The sequence below is a fragment of the Pseudorasbora parva genome, chromosome 16, assembly GCF_024679245.1.
Source record: "Pseudorasbora parva isolate DD20220531a chromosome 16, ASM2467924v1, whole genome shotgun sequence".
Classification (NCBI taxonomy): Eukaryota; Metazoa; Chordata; class Actinopteri; order Cypriniformes; family Gobionidae; genus Pseudorasbora; species Pseudorasbora parva.
The window spans coordinates 29,904,070-29,925,564 of record NC_090187.1 but is presented as its reverse complement, the minus strand read 5'-3'; the positions used below and the strand labels follow the sequence as shown (position 1 = coordinate 29,925,564).

The window sequence follows — 21,495 nt, the reverse complement described above, 5'->3', positions numbered from 1 at the left end:
TAGTGGCTGCTGGTCTTTGAAAAGAGCCAGTGTGAGTTTGCTTTCTCTGCTGTTGGGTTTGTTCGGTTCATTTAATCTCTCACAGCGTTGCAGAGAGACAGGCCATTACAGCCCGTCTATCTGGTCTGGCCCGCGGTCAGTCGGCCGACCTCTAATCAAGTGCATCCATTTTGAATGCTCATGCTTCTCATTGTCTCTTTGAAAGTCGATTACTGTCACCTTGCTCAATTTATTCATGTGACACTGGCAATCTGTGGATTATAGAAATTCACATTCTCTCTGTATGGCTTGTGTACATGCCCAGCCAAAATTGATGTCTCTTAAGACACCTAGCCTGGCCTTTTGTCTTGTGTTTGTGATCAGCATTTAGTCTTTTAATGTTTATACCTCACTCCCCTTTGAAATACCTCCACTTTCTTTACACAAATCTCTCTGCAATAATTTTGTTTCTCCAAAGTAACATTTTTCTCTCTCTGGGGTGGTGGTCTTTAGCTGCAGGCACCCAGCGTGAAGGGTTTTGACTTTGCCAAGCTTCACATGGGCCAGCACAGTAAGGACGATCTCATGGTCATCCAGGAGCCGTTGCCACTTCCTGTGCCCACTAAAGAGCAAAACCCAGCTGAGAATGCAGAGCTGCCCACACCAAAGTCCAAAGCCTCCACCAAAGCTTCCCGTAATGGTCAGCGGCGCAGGGGCCAGTAAGTCTACTAGTAAATGTTTCTTTGATATTTAGGATCAAACATTTTACATATAATTTAGTTTTTGATAACACTTTGCAACAAGGTTCCATTTATTAACATTAGTTAAAATGAACAATACATAGAGCATGTAACATTGATCTTGATGTTAATTTCGATTCATATACTAATGCATTAAAATATATATATAATTAACATTAGTGAATGCACTTTGAACTAACATAAAACAATGCACGATTGTGTTTTATTAACTAAAATAATCTCTGTAATACTTTAACTAATGTTTACAAATGGAACCTTACTGTAAAGACCTCCTGTGGTAAAAATTAAGGGCAAATTCATAGTCAACACCAGTATTGATAGTTTAAAGTCCAATGAACCAAAGACAGTTTTAAAATGTGGTTTGAAATCATCTGTGTTTTAAGAATAAGGCTAATCATATTAATTACTGTTATGTGTCTGACGTTGTAAAGAGCGATACCTTTGTACAGCGTTTAGTTACTACCGCAACTTACTACCGTAAAAGTAAAAGTTGACCGAGTGGGTCTCGGAGCTGGTGCGAGTGAGTGGAGGCGGGGCTAATTTGCATATTCATTTACCCGTATACTGAATGAAGCAAGGGTGTAGTTACATTCAAGCTATTTTATGGCTTGAATAAATTATTACAGGAAAAGACATTTAAATATGTCATTTTGGTGATCAAAGATGAATTTTAAGGCATAGAATTATTGAATACAGAAGGACTCCTGAACAAACAATGAACAATACGTCAACAGCATTTATTAATCTTAGTTAATGTTAGTTAATCTCATCATTTGCATCTGTTAACATTAGCTAATGGACTGCAAACTAACATGAACAAGAAAATTTTATTAACGAAATCTGGCAGGACTTTTGTTGTTGTACAAGCTTGCAGGTGTCTCTCTCTCACTCTCTCTCTCTCTCTCTCTCTCTCTCTCTCTCTCTATCTCTCTCTCTCGCTCTCTATCTCTCTCTCTATCTCTCTCTCTCTCTGGAGAATTTGCGTGGAAATATTTAATGCTTGTATGGTTGCAGAGGAATCACAAGCTGATCCGAGTAGGTTATAAGCACTTCCCGACCTCCCGATATATTTAAAACATATTTAAAAAATCTGAATCATGTCAAATCATACACAACCACATCACTACTAGATCTGTGAATATTATTATAGCCCAACAGCTGCATTTTGTTAATTTATTAAGCAACTTGTTAATTTATTAAAAGCAGGAATCTAGCTAAGATCGTGCTGGTCAATAGAAAGCTTTTTAAAAGGATTACATCTCATACTCTAATCAATAGAAGGGTCTTATGGGTGAAATTACCACAGATCTCATGTCTTGCAAACATTAAGTGTCTGAAACCATGTTAGGAGTAAACCGAAGTAATGTAATTATATATATATATATATATATATATATATATATATATATATATATATATATATATATATATATATATATATATATATATATATATATATATATATATATATATATATACACATACTAAACAGTTAAAATAACTAGTCAGAGATAAATACATCCCTAATAATTAAGACAGTTAGTAGGTCAAATAGTTCTAGACTAAAAGGGTAGTGAATAGGTAATAGATTCATGACCAAGTCATGAACTTTCGTTTGGTCACATTCGATCTGAAAGTGCTCTTTGAAAGCATGACAGGATTAGGTCATCATCCTCTTGCTTTTTCCCTGGAGACACATGCCTCATCAACTGGATGAGGGATAAATATTGTTGTCTGTGGATGTCTAGGATGTCTAGCCTGACATCGTCATACTCAATTCTAGTCAGAATATGAGTCTGATACTGCTCCATTGGGCTGTGATTATGAGGCGTGTTTCAACCGAACCAGGAAAGACCTCAATTGGATAGACCTACAACCAATCAGAGCAACAAAGCGACGCATAACGTTAGTTGTCAAATGCCAACAGAACTCAACTGTACTGTGTTTGCTTGTCTGCGGTTTTCCCGCGGGTGGTTTTCCCGTGTTTGTTACTCTGTGTAAAAAATAATTTACACAGAGTACTTACCAACACGATCATCATTTCTGAGAGAAATAGTGAAGGTGAATGCATATACGAACAAATTCAACCCAAGCCTTTGATGATGTGGATGATTAAGTAACTGTTTATCATCTGTCCATCATCGTCTAAAGCCCGCCCTGAAAATTTTATTGGTCCGAACAGTTTCTGTTTGGGCATAATTACTCTATGGATCAAGTCCAGACCAAACTGCCCAAACTTAAATGTTGTGGGCGGGGCTGAGTTCGGCTGGCATTCAGGCTAGAGGATGTCATGGTTCTAAGGAGATGTTGTGAAGATCTAAGGTTTGTGTGTACAGTTGGGTAGTGTACAGTGTAAAGGGGGACACATGTAAACATTTGTAATTAAATTGAACTGAAGCTTTTATTGTATGCCCACATTGTTTTTCAGAAGACACTTTTGTGGCATAAATTGTATGGCATAGGACAAAGAAATTGTTTTCATACCCTTGTTTAAAATTAAAAGGTTTTCCTTGTGTATTTTGCTTAGGATTTCTCCATCAGAGGGCGACTCCATAGGCAGTGATCCACCGAGCGAGAGAGGATCCCCTGAGGAGAGCATGAGACACGCTGGTCTGCCCACCGATCCAAAGCAGCCACGTAAAGTAGCTGTCAATGGATTAAACGGTAAGTTTGTGTGTGTTTTAAATCTGCAATACAATCATATATTAATGTATTTTTTTCTAATTCAAATTGTGATCTAATTATTGAATCATGTATCATAATATAGTTGTTAATATGACCCATGGAAAAATTATTTATAAATGTATTAGTTAAAAAATATAAATTAGAATAAAATAAGTCCCACACACTAGCCCAAAATGCAAAAGTGATCCAAATTTATTTTGCAATGTTTTATGTATTATTTATTTATTTATTGTGCTTTAATAATGTCCTTTGTTCAACATAACTATCAAGTACTTGCAGGTGTGCTAGGTTAATTGTTCATTGATTGTATTAGTTCAAAAATAAAAAGATATAATATCTACAAACAGATAGAATTGAGGTTTAAAACTCTTCTTAAATATATCCTATAATATAAGACTTTTGAGAAGAAATTAAATTCTTATTTTAAAAAATATAGTTAAATATAACCATAAAGCAGTGGTGTTATTGTCAACTAAAACTATTTTTAAAGCTCATTTTGGTTAATTGAAATAAAGCTAAAACAAATTACAATATAAATATTAAATGAAAAACATGTATAATTATTATGTATATATAAACACACATATGCAGTATATATTTAAGAAAAAATAATGTATATATAAAACATTTGTATATAATATAAATTAAATACAGTCAAGCCATAGAAAATGGTTATAAAATATGACAAGAACTCATAAAAAAACTGTGTCAGAACAAATTAATCTTAATAATGTCAGATAACCGATAGAAAGATATGTAAAAGTTACAATCAACCAATCAGCTGTCAGCTGTTAAATTTAAGATTCAATTAGATACCAATTTACGCCAACCAATTACCAAGCAAAGCTTCATTTGCTCTGTCTGTGGTGTAAAAGGTCACATTAGCAATTAAAGGAAAATCACTTCAAGGGTTAGTTCACTCAAAAATGAAAATTATTTCATTAATTACTCACCCTCATGTTGCTGGACACCCGTAACACCTTCGTTCATCTTCGGAACACAAATGAAGATATTTTTGTTGAAAGCTAATGGCTGAGAAAGGCTTCAGAAAGGCCTCCATTGGCATTCAGTACATTCCCACTGACCAACTCACAAGACCCATAAAGGCACTAAAGACTTCGTTACGAAGTCCATCTCACTACAGTGGCTGAACAATCATTTTATGAAGTGACGAGAATAGTTTTTGTGCGCAAAAAAAATCAAAATAATGACTTTGGGTGAAATAACCCTTTAAGTAAAACATGGTCAGGTCAAAATATACCAAATAATTTTACTGGTAGTCCAATGTATAAATAATTTTTGGATATAATATGTCACAGTTTAGTAAATTAACTATCCAATCCTGCACCCACTAGTAAAATAATATATATATATATATATATATATATATATATATATATATATATATATATATATATATATATATTTATATATTTATATATATATATATATATATATATATATATATATATATATATATATATATATATATATATATATATATTAAAAAACATTAAAATATGTAATTTTGGTGATCAAAGATGAGTTTTAAGGGATATAATCATTGACTACAGAAGGACTCATGAACAAACAATGAACAATACGCCTACAGCATTTATTAATCTTAGTTAATGTTAGGTAATCTCATGCAGTGTTGGATGTAACTTATTGATCTATATTTATTTTTAAATTAATACAATAATAATATATACATAATAATTATACACTGCACACACACATATACTATGTGAACACAAACTTTTATTTTGGATGAATCGATTTGACAGCAATTCAAAAGATTAATACATACTATAATAGTATATAAATAATTCTAAAATAACTGCAATAAACTGTATTTATAAAATTCTTAGAAAAATTAAGAAAAAATTCTTAATCTATTTGTTAATTTCAGGTGTAATTGACAGTTTACATATGGGGGGCAACCTATAAAAATTGCAACAAAAAAAACGATTTAAAAAATAATAAAAAAACTGCTAGCAAAGGCAAAAAATTCCTTGATTTTATTAAGTGGCAGTCCTAGTTTCCTCCATAATGGCTAGTGGAAGAACAACATGTGATGTAAGATTTACAAAGAGGGGAAAGTAATAAAACCTGGGTCTTTCAGCTGGAGATTTATGGCTCTTCCTCTTGATTTCCTCTCTAGTCAGCCCAGACTCATTCATCCTGCCTCCTTTGTGAAGAATGACTAGCCCTCATCTTTACTCTTGGCTGCTTGGGTTCCCCCCCACTTTCTTGCTCTCTTTCCCTTTATCTCTCTCTCTGTGTGTTTCTCTCTTGTCAAACAGTGCCTGTGGCGATAACCCTCTCTCAACACTCATTTCTGCTTTAACCAGACTAAATAGGCTACAGTCTGACTAGCCAAGAAATGACATGGAATTCAGTCGTAGAACCTCACATTCTCTCTTTCTCTGTCTCATTGCCATTCCCTTTTAACGCCCTTCCATTTAAAAATCCCTTTCATCCTCCTCTCATGATTGCGTTCCAGTGATAAGTGTTTTCCCAGATAAAATACTGTCTTACCCAGCATTCCACTCAAACATGTTTTTACATAAAACTCATGCTATATTTCATCTCAATAAAACAATCTCCATTACCTCTGCCATCATTTAACTTTTCTCTTGTTCTTTTACGCTCCCTCCATCCATTCATTCATCTATTACCGGCTCACAGGGAAGAATAGAATTGGTAAGAGTTGTGCCGTTTTGTACAGTAGTGTTAGATCTTCTGATTCATGTTCATAGTTTTGGTGGATGTCATCCAAAAGAAAAGAAAAAACGATGGATCATCCTCCTCCTGCCTTGAGGTCATTCACATTTCATTTTAAATGAGTCTTATGAGAGTCAGGAAGACGCTGCCCCCATCTGGTGTGAAACGATACTTGAGAATAGGACATTTAGATGAACTACTTGCTTTCTTTGTTAGTTATTGGCCCATATGAGGCTAGCTTTGTTTTGATGGTGTGGAAGCATTAGATATGCTTATGAATTATTAATTGTTGAGTATATGTGTGTATGTATAATATACAAAAAGTGACCTCAAAAAGTATACAAACATGTTTGTGGCATATATGAATTTCATTACATTATATATAAAAAGTCTAATAATAAATCCCTACAATTTATTTTAAGGAACAATAGAAAAAACACATTTCAAGCTAAACATTTTAGAATAAATTGTTTTATACTATAAAAGCAGCATTTATTGAAGATGCAAATTTTCTGCCATCTTTTTCTGTGCAATGAAATTAATACTTTTGCATGTTTTAATATTAGTTTTGAGGCCATTGTATGCAGTATTTTAACAAATGACACCTATAAACCATAGAAATTGAATCATATATCGCTGCTGATTAGCACCCAGTTCACATGTTTTATATTCACCGTTTGTGAAAAAAGTCTCTTATGCTCATCAAACATGGGGTGTGGGTCCAGAGTATGCCAGACCAGGCCAGGCGCTTTGGATTTTTTGTGTGTGCTTGAAGTTTTTATAAAAAATGTTCTTACATTAACACGTTGACTATAATATTGTAGTAAAATAAAATAAAAATCTGTGAACTGAACATGAGCACAACTGAACTGAACATTTTCTGAGGCCACTGTTAGAACATTAATTACATTAGAACGTTTTATTTCCTTGGTGTCTTTTTATTTAAAACATTTACAAATTAGTTCACTATATCATGAATTGTATGATATATTCCGGTTGTCAGATATGGGGAAGTGAATGTGTTTTGTTGACTTTATAATGATCATGTTAATATATAACGCTCGCTGAGTTTGCAACTGCAATTCAGAGGATCTGTCGGATTTACATCACGTAAATTCATCACTTTTTCTCAAATACATGCAAGTGGCCTGTCAACTGGGAGAAGAATAGAGTCATTTTTATTGTTTCATACTCAATTTGTATCTGAGATGAATAAAACATATAGTCAAATAGACTAATAGAAAGGATTGTTGCACCTTCCAAAGGCATCATATGGAATTTGAATTTAAAAACTATACATGTTTTTTTGTTTTTTATCTCTGATACCTCAAATAAATATTATGGGGTTGAAAACACTTAATAGCTGTGATTATATTAAAAGCACTGAGCGCGTCCTCTGGCTCAGTGCCAGCGAGAACACGTTTGAATAGTGACATACTGAACAATCACACCGGTGTGTTTAAATGATTAAAATAACCATTTAATATATTATAAGTAATTTATTTCTGTGAAATAAATCAAGTTCCCGGTAAAAATGTCCCCCTCAAAAGGGCCCTGTTTGTGGTACTTTAGACCACGATGGAAACGCAGACAGCAACAGGTCTGAGGGAAAACGAGTTCCTGGGGAAAAAGTTCCTGGGTCAAATTGTTCCAGATCATTTTTGTGGAAACGGGGCTTTTAGTTGACAATTGTGCTGCTTAATATTTTTGTGGAAACCATGAAAAAAAAAAAATTATTCTGTGATAAATAGAAAGTATTTATATGAAATAGAATAGCATTCATTTTTAATATCTTTTGTAAATGTATTTACATTATTGCTGAATAAATGTTTTAATCTCTTTAAAAACAAATTGCTGACCCCAAACTTTTGAGTAGTAGCGAGTATTATATTGTATTATATTATATTATATTGTATTGTATTATATTATATTATATTATATTATATTATATTATATTATATTATATTATATTATATTATATTATATTATATTATATTATATTATATTATATTATATTAATTATATCTGTGAAGTTTGACACCCTCTTATATTTGTCCTTATAGGTCCACCCCCAATGAATGGCATGGATGAGCCATTATCGTCAGCCTCCATTTTTGAGCATGTGGACCGAATGTCCCGCCCAACTGATGGCCCTAAACGCCTCCCTAATAAAATCCAGCTCATCGCCATGCAGCCGATGCCAGCCCTGCCCCTGCCTAACCCAGTCACCAATGACAGAGCTGCAGAGAACACCAAACTGAACAAAGAGGTCTCCTCCACATCCCATGCATCCAATTCACATTTATTTCACTAGGCTTTTCCTTAGGGGCCCATTTCAAGCTTCAAGGTCCCTATGCTTATGAATCTGATTTACATCGTCCAAAAGCCAATAATCAATATGTGCTTCTCATTGACTCCATTGACTTTTCCTTCGCCTCCAGATCCAGGTAGCTTTACGGCACAAGTCTGAGATCGAGCACCATCGCAACAAGATCCGTCTGAGGGCCAAAAGGAAAGGCCATTATGACTTCCCTGCAATGGATGATCTCATTGACGGTCTTGGCGACCCCAAAGAGCAGGACCGAATCTACCAGAAAGCCCAGATGCAGATTGATAAGATACTTGATCCAGATATTCCCATGCCCTCTCTGTACACTGAGCCCAAGAAAGGGTAAAAAGATCTGCAACTGACACTAAGACTAATCCTAAACACAGAATTAAGGCCGGTTCTCACCAAATCTGAATTTTCTGCACAAAAACATGCACATAAAAACAATAAAATCCAAATATGTATCTGTATGAACATCTTAAATATCATACTGTGATGATAGTGTTTTTTCATTGGAACAGTATGGAACAAGAAAATCACTTTCCACACAACTTGAATATGAACTTGAAATTGAATATCTAAAGGCCAAATGCTTACTCAAGAGTGCGTGTGTTTGTGCATGTTTTGCAGCAACCGAGGGAAGCGTTCTCCTAAACAGAAAAGGAAACAGCAGATGAACGGTGATCTGACAGATGCTGACCGAGATAGACTCATAACGACAGACAGCGACGGGACATACAGGAAATACCCAGGAGTCAATAACATAGCATATGTGGTCAGTGTCATGAAGAGATCTACAGATCCCTTTCTCTCGCTCTCTACACTGTACTTGTGACTGTGTAATCAACTCCATATTTCCCCATATATTTGTAATTCAAAATATCTCTAATCAGCTCCATGCAGTGAATTAGCAGGTGCTAAATTCCTTCTGAAAAAAGTTATGCATAGTTTTGGGATTAATATAATAGTAGTGTAGTTTTTGGATTAATATAATCTTACTTAAATGTTTACTTAAGTTTCCTTAAAAATTATATAGTACTATTGAAAATATTTAAAGGGGGGGTGAAATGCTGTTTCATGCATACTGAGCTTTTAAAACTGTTAAAGACTTGGATTCCCATCATAAACATAGACAAAGTTTCAAAAACTAATGTTGGACGTTTGATGGAGTATTTCAGTGTTAAAAATACTCCTTCCGGTTTCTCACAAGTTTCGGAGAGTTTTTTTCAAGTATGGCTCGACTTGACGTTAATAGATCGGAAGGTCCTTGTATGGGCCGTACGGGCTCTTCTCCCGGAAGGGTGTGTGCGCGTGTGACTAGAGCAAGAGAGGAAATGCACGCCTGTAAACACTCAGGTGCAGATCCAGTCGATCCAGGTGCCGCGCTCCACTTTATTCCTATGGGTGACTTCAACGCTTCAGCACACCATTCCGGGAAGGCAGCGCTGCATTTGACCCGATTTGAACGCAGAAATGACGGGAAGCTTCGCAAAACATCACTTCAGTCGCGTCGCAAAAGTGGATCTCCACCGTTCACTGCTGTCACAGGACTTTACCAAATCATACCAAAGAAGTGTGTTTTTGACGGAGCGGTCCCAGCGATAAAGGTTCGGTCCTGCTTTGGAAGCAGCTGGTGAGTAAAACTGCTTCAAATGTCTATGCTGTTGGCTCGTCGCGTGAGTAAACATCAGTAAACGACACGATCGCGTGCTTCGTCATTCAAATGTGCTAAGGGACTCTATTGTTGTTCTATTTACACTAGTCTGACGTGCAAAACCGTTTTGCTTGCTACTGCTAGGGTTTAATCGCATACAAAAGTCCATAAACCGAATCATGTCCTCATAAACTGCAAACAAATGTTGACAGGCCACTAAATACAGTACATACCACAGAGACGGACGTCCTGCTGTTGCCATTTCTTCTGTTCAATTTATTTCAGCCTCCGAATCTGATTCTGGATCATTATCTGTATTAGCTGAGATAGCCATGGGTTTCTCCACGCTTGAGGACGTCACCGCTTTGCGCACTTGTCATTCTTTAGCTCCGCCCACTCGATACGCCTCCAGGCGCTCGTTTTTTTCCGGAAAGACTCGGTACAGCCCATATTTCTTTTATAAATATAATAAAACTAAAGACTTTTCAGAGATATGAAGGATGCAATACTACTCTATAGGTACTCAAGATTGACACAAGGTTGACTGAAACTGAGTGTTTCACCACCCCTCCTTTAAATATACACTGTGTTTACATGCACTCTTTCATAAGAGCCAGTATAAAACCGAAAGTAAGGCTGCACGATATTGGAAAAAAATGACATTGCAATATTTTGTTTTTCTTGGATATATACTGCGATTTGAAAACAGTTTCTCGAGATGACTTGAATTTGGACATAATTAATCATTCTAGAATGACAGGGGTGACTGTACTGCATCCACATAGAAAATAATAAACAAATTACAAGCATAGATAAATTCAATAAAGTCTCTGTGGTATGTACTGTATACTGGCTTGTCAACATTTGTGTTTGTTTACTTGTGGATTGTAAAGACATGATTTGGTTTATGGACTATTGTATGTGACTAAACCTTAGCAGTAGCCAAAGCACGATCGTGAAACTTTATCGTCACCGCTCCATCAAAAACACACTTCTTTGGTGTTGTTGATTTGGTGAAGTCCTGAGACAGCAGTGAGAGTAGTGTTTATGGACGCCGTGCATTTGCTCTCACTCTGGTCGCGCGCACAGCCTTCTGAGAGAAGAGCCCGTACGGTCCATACAAGGACATTCCGACACGTCGACGTCAAGCGACTCGTACTCAAAAAAAACTCGACGAAACTTGTGAGAAACCGTAACGAGTATTTTTGACACTGAAATACTCATCATACATCAAACGTCCAACTTATTTTTTTGAAACTTTGTCCATGTTTAGGATGGGAATCCAAGACTTTAACAGTGTAAAAAGCTCAGTATGCATGAAACAGCATTTCACCCCCCCTTTAATGAACCCATCCAATATAATGATATGCATCCATTTTCTTTCTCTATTGTGTACGTTCACTTAAGACTTTATGCAATGAGGATACCGGTGGTGATGGGCATTTTAACATAATTTTGCAGCGTTTGTGTCCATTCAGGCACAAAATAATCATAATGTTATGGCTGATATTTCATTTACTTTCATTTTGCAGTCTGACCCAGACCAGGGGCCCGAACATCATACCCCATCTCCAACGGATGACGTGTTCCATGGTCCAATTTCTCCTCCTCCTGGTCACCCTCCTCCACCACCCCCCTATTTGCCCCCTCAGCCATCTATAGAGGAGGCCCGGCAGCAAATGCACTCTCTACTGGACGATGCCTTCGCCCTCGTGTCTCCTTCATCTCAGGGCAGCACAGCTGGCATCACTCTGCCTGGGGTCGGTCTCAACCCTGGACCCCCGCCTCCCTTGAGCCCACCATCCCGTGGTCCGCGGCCCTGGGGCCCAGGATACCTGCCCTTGAATCCCTACACTGGGGTAAGATAACAATCCATAGTGAATTAACATTGAATAACATTTGTAGTATTTGTTTTTTTTTTAATGTGGTGAACATGGTTCCTACAGTAATGGAAAAACTTACAGAAACTTCACCAAAATTATAAAACGATTATTTTCTGGCCTGGAAAATTGTGGGGAAATTATCTATTAATTAATTTATAAATTAATCATCTTTTAAAATAATATATTGTTGAAAAATATTTTGGTATATATATAGTATAAGTCTGTTTATAAGTATTTAATGGTCAACAAAATATTATTTTGAAAGATTTTTTAAAAGATTATTAATTTTATTATATCCGTGCACTAATCAGTTAAGGATGCCCCCATCTGTCAACCGTAAATGTAGCTTTGACTTTAGATGTCAGGGTCAAACTGACCTTGGAAAAGCCTCGCAGATTTCTGCATGAACCTGGAACCAGCAGATCACAGATCAGCTCTTAACTGTAGTTAAACAGTAACACCTCTCTGACTGACTGATTAACTGAAGGATTAACTCTCACTATTACAGTGAGCACACCTTACTTTTCTGCACTGGTTAAGTCTCAGAATCTTAGATATTGTGGGCTTATTTATTATGATTTTTTATACTTGGGTTAAGATATTTGAACAAACTGATAACACAAATTGTGCGTTTTGTTGAGTAGGGGTGCTATTCATTTTCTAAGCGATTGGACGTGGGATTTTTCAGTCTTTTGAGAACACATCCTGTCTGGATAACGCTTAGATGATACACATTCATGTGATGAAGAAAGCTGATGCATTACTGTTTCCTTTGTACAATCCAAAGCTTATATGAGTTCCTCTTGTCTAAAGCTGCAGTCACGCTAGACTTCATTCTCCATTGACTTCCATCCAGAACACAGACAGAAGCATGTCTTGACAGAAGCATTTTGTTTTCGTTTTAGTGAACTCTGACTTGCAAATTTGCACTTGTTTCTAAGTTGAAAATAAAACAGATAATACATTTTTTTTTTAAATTAGCAATGTGAAATTATAAAAAATTGCATTCCAATATTATAATGTAGGTTTATGAATTGTGGGACATTGAGAAATGCAATACAACCATGAGCGCATTAACATTTGACTGCTCACATTTATATTTAAAAATGTATAAATCCATGTTTTATTTTTCATTGTGACACATTTAAAGGGGTGGTTGCATGCGATTTCACTTTTTTAACTTTAATTAGTGTGTAATGTTGCTGCTTGAGCAAAAACAGTATCTGCAAAGTTACCGCGCTGAAAGTTTAATGCAAACGGAGATATTGTCTTTTAAAGTTACGGCAGTTTATTGCCTACAAAAACGACCGGTTTGGACTACAACAAGCTTCTTCCCGGGTTGGTGACATCATAAACCCTTGCTATTAACATAAACACTGCCCCAGATGTGACTTCTGGCCGTAATGGTAAGGGGCGTGGCATTTCCGGACAACCTTTTCTTGGCACTTCAGCCAATAAAAATACATGAAATTACATTTGGCCATCTAACTATCTAAGACCATTGGGTTTTTCGGAGGGATGGGCTTCATAGAAGCAGGAAGCAAACAAGCCGTTCAAAGTGACAGTGAAAAATACAGCTTTAAAAAAAAGAAGTATTAAGACATGTGATACTGCGCCCTATAAACACAACCAAGCATAGAAAAAAAAAACACAGAACTACCCCTTTAAAACTATTGTGTCTGCTTCATAAGAGGTACAATGACTAAATGATTTCTGTGTGTGATTGGTTGATTACATAATGAACCTGTTTGTTGTGTGAAAAACCGAACTAGAGCAATTTAAAGCAAACTTGATGCCCTGGAATCACATCAGAGGAACACAGACTTGGGTTTTTCCACAGATCGGGAATAAACAACCCAGAATGGAAGCTTCGTCTGTCAACACTATGTCTTGAGTATTTTTTTTAGATTGAACTCTTTTCAAAGGCCAACTGAGGCGAAATATGAACTGACTAATAACTCTAAGGTTTATTTAAGAGTGGAATAGGGGATGGTGCGCTGTCCTTAAAATGGCATTCCCAGCTCAGCTATTTAAAAGCTTTTCTGTTTTCTGGGTCACAGGGTTTATTTAGGCTGATAGACAAGCTCCAGTTGTGGTGGAACATACAGTTACTAATGTGTGTTTCAGGCTTAGCAATGTATCAAATTAAACCTTTTATGCATTCAATCATTAAGTACAAGGAATGTGCCAAGAATCATCAACCTGTATATAAGCTCAACGACTGCGCGTTTGTGTGTATTTCTTTCAGAGATATGCTGAGTTGGGTCTGCCTCCTTCCAGTGTGCAAGGTTTACTACATAGGTGAGTATATTAGTGTTCAACCGATATGGATTTTTTTTTTTATGGCTAATGCTGTTAACAGACAGAGCTGGGTGGCCGATGACTGATATTAAGATGATAGGCTATATATCACACTGTTTTAAGCTGCAGTCTAACTTTTTGGGTAAAAAATTATCAATTGTAAATTATCAAAATCAATTTTAGAGCAAGTATATAGCAAGCCAGTGTTCAAAACTCTCCTTGCCTTTGCCCGATTTTACAACGGTAAGCTTGTAATAATGTGTTATAATTTGGGTGGTACTGGTGGGTTACCGCAGGAAATTCGTATGTAAGAATGCTGCAGGTGGCGCACCCTATCTACGTCTAAATCTAGACGCACCCTAGTGGTAGCAAATCTAATCTGCCGCTAATATCGTCTAGCAACTCTCACCTTCTGAGCTGTAAAAACCAAACTCTGGTCAGGCCAATCACATCGTGTATAGAGTCGGTGGGCGGGGCTTAACATAATGACGGCCGAGTTACGCTTGCGTGCTTCTAGTAAACACAGAAGCTGGAGAACGGCAGTCTTTCAAATCAGCTTTGACCGCGACTCTGGAAGACTTGAAGTTAAGCTTTTCTCTGAGAAAAGAACGGCACTGAAGTCATTCTTAAAAAGGGAAGATGTGTTCTGACTTTTGCTGACCGGATACGGCGAAAGTTTAATCTGTCAACTAGCTCCGCTTCACCTTCGCAGCAGCTGGAAAAATTAAATGTATCATTTTGATGGCAAATGTAATCCAGAAAGGTCCAAATGTCAGTCATCAGTGACATCAGGAGATTTACTCGTAGTCAAAAGCAAAAGATTAGACTGTACAGAAATTAAAATCCACAGTTAACACTAATACACAGTAAATACACAGTCACAGGCTGATGTTGTTAACATTAAAAATATAAGATGTGGGATGAGCTTAGCGATTGTCGGATTCCATCACCATTGGTAGATCGATTCATTTTAATGCTTTTCTTTCTCAGTTGGTCAAAACAATAAAGGCAGACATGTTTGTCTGCCTACTTGTTCAGATGACATTTTCCGGTAATTATTCTTATTTTGTTCATACTTCCAAGATACAAAGTACAGTATCCACACATTTCAAACAGAGATGGTGAAACTTGGAGCCTGCTGCTTTAATTTAAAGATAGTCAATTACATATGCGCAACAATTGTTGTAATAACAACATTTTTATTTTATTTACTAAATTAGAAATAGTTAATTGCAAAATTATATCATTATGTAAAAATATGTTGAGCTTGATAAATCTGTAAAATAAATGTTGATTTTTTAATCCTATTTAAGGAAATGGTTAAATTAAAATAAATTTAAAAAAAAAAGCCTAAATTCAATCTGTTCATCATAGGGACTAAACCATTCAATTCATGTGAAGTTTTAGAATCTCTTCATTGATTTTTTGAAGTGTAAAAGTAGTTGCATAGCTGTCAACGGAGGGACAGAAATCGCTTCAGATTTTATAAAAAATATCAACATTCAAAGACGAAGGTTTAGAACAACATGAGCGTGAGAAAATGCTAACAGATTTTTATTTTTAAAAAATGTAAATGCCAAATATATCAGCCACGGTGATATATCGTTCAACCACTAGGGTACATGGATTACAATCATAAAGTGTGCTTGTTAAAAACTTGGGTCTGAAGTCTTTGTATCTCTACAGACAGGGTTTGGGGCCCGGCTACATCCCATCAGGAGAAGCCCTTCCTGTTGAACAGCTACAGCCGGAGTCGCTTTACACTGGTCGAAGTGGACTCACTGATGACCTGCCTTCCTCCGCCAGGCCACGACCTGTAGGCGGCACTACAGGTATGAGGAACTAGAAATAAAGTGCTGAGATGAAATGGAGTTTAATGTCACAGAACTTAGAAATAAAAGAGCGATGGATGCATGGATAAAAGAGATTGACGCGATATAAAGTATACTGCATGCTACATAGGAATCATTCTTTTTAGCCGGTTCTCAACAAGTAAACGGTTGAGCTGGATCATCAATCAAACTGAATCGAAATGTAGCTCTGGGTTGATGACGTAAGATGCAAAAGCCAAAGTAGCACGTCCGACTAAAAAAGAACCGATAGAGCTTGTTTAACCAGCTATCAGATGTTTGCCGAGGATTACCGAGAATGATTGAGTTAGTAAGGCAAGTCTGAGGCACGTAGGCTACTGGAAATATGCTTATTATGACTACTGTTAAATAACATTTTATTAAAACCTTGCATGTTTTAATAAAATGTTATTTAACAGTAGTCATAATAAGCATATTTCCAGTAGCCTACTGGAACCTTTCTGTAACAAGATTTAAATATATTTTACTGTAGTTTATTGTGCATGCAAATTATTTTAAGTCGTTAAGTGAAATGTATAATTTTATAATAAGACCGGTTTATAAGAGTGGTATTCTTCCTATAGGTTACTTTAGACATGTAACATATCCACGTTTACGCATGTCTGTAATGTGTGCTGCATGTGTGAAACGTTTAGGAATCTTATCCAAGATGTGCATGCGCTGCTCATATTGGTCAGTCGTATCCGATGTATAGGGCCTGCGAATGAAACTAACCACAAACACCAACTTAAGTGAAGAGGTTTTATTAAATATGCCTTCCTTTGATTAAAACATGAAGAAATAAATACTATGGTTTTGCACGTGCGGATTACGTTTAATCATAGAGTTTATAAGGACAATAAACAAGGAGTTGGTTTACTCGTTCTATGCTTTACATAAAGAACATATCCGCATTTGTTGATCAGTGCCTGTAATGTTTTCTGTAGTTTTTCGAATCTGACGTGAAGGATAAATTAATTAACTGTGAACACAAACACCATTAACTTATAAGTGAATGAAAGGCAATACTCAGCAAATGCACTCACGAAAATAACTTTATTCGATTGTTTCAATATGCATTGACACCGATTATTTTATTTTTATGTTTCCTTGATATAACATGACACTGAGAAATGGATACAAAATCCATAAAAGAAATGCATAGTGGCATTATTCCATGATGACGTCAGGACCCTATGAATCGGCTTTTTGAACCGGTTCGTTGAGCCGAGCTGTCTGAAAAGAACCAGTTTGTGGACATGAATTGGACTTTGCATCACTACTACATACATGTCTGTTCACAGGTGGCCAGCTACATCATTTAGGCCACGTTGGTCTGACAGGTCGTGTAGGTGACAGCCGGCAGCCTGCTGGGTTAAACTGGAGCCCGTATCATGAAGAGGACAGCAAGCTTGCTAACAACAGAGAGCCTGTAAGTTTGAAATACTTTCTTTCTTAGATTAAATAAGGGACAATTAACATTTACATATAGAAGTGTTTAAAGTCAATGTGTATGGACATTAACAAATTGCATGATTAGATAGATAGATAGATAGATAGATAGATAGATAAGCAACTGATCCACTGAGAGGCAAGGTTGATGAACCCAAATGCAGTTTATTAACAATATCCAAAAACAATGAAACAAAGACTTGACTTAACATAAACTTACCAACAGCAGATTACACATTCAAACATGAGGGCTTAAACACACAAAGACTGAGGACTAGACAAGACACACCTGTGAACGATGATTAACCCATAAACCAATGACAACATAACACAGGAACACATGAGTGCATTCAGCAATGTCGTCTCTTCCGGTTTGGTTTTCAATCCTCTAATAAAGATTAAAACGGTTAGCATATTGATTCATGATTTTGATCGCCAATGTCACATGATTTCAGCAGTTTGGCAGTTTGACACGCGATCCGAATCATGAATTAATACGCTAATTAATAAACATCCATATAAAAACAAGATGAAACATGTCTTTAAACTTAACTGTCTTAAATTATTGCTTTTTCTCTAAATAGTGAGGATGAATGTATGACACGAGAGCAGTAAATAATAATAGGAACACAAATAACCTTCCATATTTCTTATATAGATTATACATATAAAGGGTATTATATCTATATATATATATATATATATATAAATTACTGAAATAAAATATAAATATTAGATGAAAAGCTTACATTATAAATGTTGCCTGAAACTGACATACAAAAAAATACAAAAAATAGAGCAAAATACAAAAAATACAAATGATAGAGCAACATAAAAAAAAATAATAATAAAAAAAAAAATATATATATATATATATATATATATATATATATATATATATATATTAAGAAACCTGTAATAATCCAGGAATTATTCAAATAAATAAACTCAGCAAAAAAAGAAACGTCCTCTGACTTTCAACTGTTTTTACTTTCAGTAACCTTAATGCGTGTAAATATTTGAATGAGCACTGAAAGAGTCAACACCATAAAACATAAACTAAAGATGTTTTACAGACATGTGGCTTAGAAATAGAAAAATTGTGTCCCTGAATGCAGGGAGGCTCAAAATCAAAAGTAACAGTCAGTATCTGGTGTGGCCACCAGCTGCTTGAAGTACTGCAGTGCATCTCCTCCTCATGGACTGGACCAGATTTGTCAATTCTTGCTGTGAGATGTTACCCCACTCTTCCACCAAGGCACTTGCAAGTTCCTGGACATTTATGGGGGGAATGGCCCTAGCCCTCACCCTGCGATCCAACAGGTCCCAGACGTGCTCAATGGGATTGAGATCCAGGATCTTTGCTGGCCATGGCAGAACACTGACATTGCTGTCATGCAGAAACTCACGCACAGAACGAGCAGTATGGCTGGTGGCATTGTCCTGCTGGAGGATCATGTCCGGATGAGCATGCATAAAGGGTACCACATGAGGGAAGAGGATGTCTTTCCTGTACTGCAAGGCATTGAGATTGCCTGCAATGACAACAAGCTCAGTCCGATGGTGATGTGATATACCGCCCCAGACCATGACGGACCCCTCACCTCCGAATCGATCCCACTCCAGGGTACAGGCCTCGGTGTAACGCTCATTCCTTCGATGATAAACTTCGATGATCAGCTGTCCTTCCTGTCTCCCTGTAGCGCTGTCTTAGGCGTCTCACAGTGCGGACATGGCAGTTTATTGCCCTAGCCACATCAGCAGTCCTCATGCCTCCCTGCAGCATGCCTAATGCATATTCACGCAGATGAGCAGAGACCCTGGGCATCTTTCTTTGGGTGTTTTTCACAGTCTGTAGACAAGTCTCTTTAGTGTCCTGCGTTTTTAGAACTGTGACCTTAAATGCCTACTCTCTGTAAGCTGTTAAGGTCTTAACGACCATTCCACAGGTGCATGTTAATTAATTGATTATGGTTAATTGAACATGCATAGAAAACATTGTTTAAACCCTTTACAATGAAGATCTGTAAAGTTATTTGGATTTTTACAACATTATTGATGAAATACACAGTCCTGAAAAAGGGGCGTTTCTTTTTTTGCTGAGTTTAGTATATAAGCAGGCTTTAGGGAACGCTACATAATGAAGTTCAGAGTATGTCCTCTTCAAACTACTTCTCACTACTACTTCTCACTCCTTTCTGTCTCTGTAAGAGGCATTTTCTTAACTTGACTTAAATCTTTACCTCATTTCTTCCTTCCTTCCTTCCTGATTTTTTTTGTTTAGGTTCTTGGCTCTGTTAACTACACTTCAATCTCTGTATTCCAGACCTCCAGGAATTGCCTGAAGGAGCCATCTGCCCCTTCTGCCCACCTGGACTCTCTCGGCCTGGGCTATGCTCCCTCCGCTCCCCTTGAGGAGCCTTCTCCTCCCAACCACTCGTCCGCCTCCCTCATCAAAGCCATCAGAGAGGAACTGATGCGCCTCTCCCAGAAACAGGCAGCGGTACCCAGCTACCACAGCTGAGACCTGCCCCCTCCAGCTCCATCATGCAAAAACTGCACTACACTGCACTGTACTTCCCATGGAAGTGGCTTTTGAGAGGACGATGACTGTATGTCATAAAGCCTCTGCTGCCGCCTGGTGGCAGAGATCATTAGGACAGGAAGAGCAGACATTTCTCCTTTATTCCCATGTTTCTCTCCAGTTTTCCCAAAACATAACCAGTGTCCTGAGACTAAAAAACAGAACTGAGACTGTTTTTTATCTTCTTTACAGTCACCTATGTAATTTGGTAGCAACTGCTCTGTAAAGACCAGGATATTGAAGCTTCCTTTGGTCTTCTGCTAGAGGTGTGCGTGTGTGTTTATTTTCACATTGTGTTTTCTTTGCTGTGTACACTGCCTTCACATTTGAATTTTATACCTTGCACTGGCTCTTATAGATTCTCATCACTGAACATTGAACTGCTATTGATACCTTGATTGAATCTCTATAGTTTTGTTTGTTGGTTATGTTTTATTTTTCAGTGCATCCTCTGCTTGTCCTCTTGTGGTGCTGATTCTATTATCTCGGTTTAATGTCCATTGCATTCATAATACAGTACTGAACCCTACATATTGTCTTAATTATACTTTAGGGTTCAGTTATAGTATTTGAAGTTTTTCATCTCTCATATGCCTTGATTATTTTTGGCGTTTACAGAAGAGCTGGACATAAAGCTTTTGTTATGTCCAGTGCATTGGAGGAAAGTGTTAAAATTAAAGAAATGTTCCAGGGTCAATTTGACAGATTGTCAAATATATATATATATATATATATATATATATATATATATATATATATATATATATATATATATATATATATATTGTGTGTGTGTGTGTGTGTAATGTACTTACAATACAATAGTAGTCTTTAAACTGGATTGTGGTCTGCAAGTTAATTGGCTGATTCATATATATATATATATTATTAAGTGAATAATAAAATCATTGTAATTGACACTATCATAAAAAATATAATAATAGTTAAATAATTGTAATCAATTTCTTTTGTGGAAAATTACTCAGTTTTTGTTTATCTGGATTCTTTGATGAACAAATTTGAATTGTAGTGTATTTTAATACAAGGTTGAAAATATGAATAATTTGTACTTTTATTCTCAACTATAGTCACCTATATAAAGCCTTGCCCCATTGTAAGTGCGTTACTGTGAATTTTTTGTATGATTTACGAACTGTGGTAATCAACACTATCACAGATGCTGGAGAAAATCTGTTCATTTTGATCCCGGAACATTCCTTAAAACTGTCCATTTGCTTCTCAAAATGACATTTTTGTGGAATTCAGTCCTGAATGCAGTAGTAGGTGGTG

The 21,495-nt window shown here is 36.5% G+C and overlaps 1 protein-coding gene across 3 annotated transcripts in view; it reads left to right on the top strand.

Annotated features, from left to right (window-relative positions):
• The window catches only part of si:ch211-1e14.1 (UPF0606 protein KIAA1549), an 87,549-nt gene extending 66,640 nt beyond the window's left edge, over positions 1-20,909 (top strand). For 2 of the 3 annotated variants that reach the window (XM_067420197.1, XM_067420198.1), the window contains exons 12-21: positions 493-698; positions 3,268-3,404; positions 8,216-8,421; positions 8,594-8,823; positions 9,112-9,256; positions 11,668-11,994; positions 14,267-14,319; positions 16,006-16,151; positions 17,474-17,601; positions 19,906-20,909. In XM_067420197.1, coding sequence (XP_067276298.1) covers positions 493-698; positions 3,268-3,404; positions 8,216-8,421; positions 8,594-8,823; positions 9,112-9,256; positions 11,668-11,994; positions 14,267-14,319; positions 16,006-16,151; positions 17,474-17,601; positions 19,906-20,145 — 1,818 coding nt within the window. In that variant the 3' untranslated portion in view covers positions 20,146-20,909. The remainder of the gene's footprint in view (positions 1-492; positions 699-3,267; positions 3,405-8,215; positions 8,422-8,593; positions 8,824-9,111; positions 9,257-11,667; positions 11,995-14,266; positions 14,320-16,005; positions 16,152-17,473; positions 17,602-19,905) is intronic. The other variant, XM_067420199.1, reaches the window with a different exon arrangement.
• Positions 20,910-21,495: the final 586 nt, after the last annotated feature.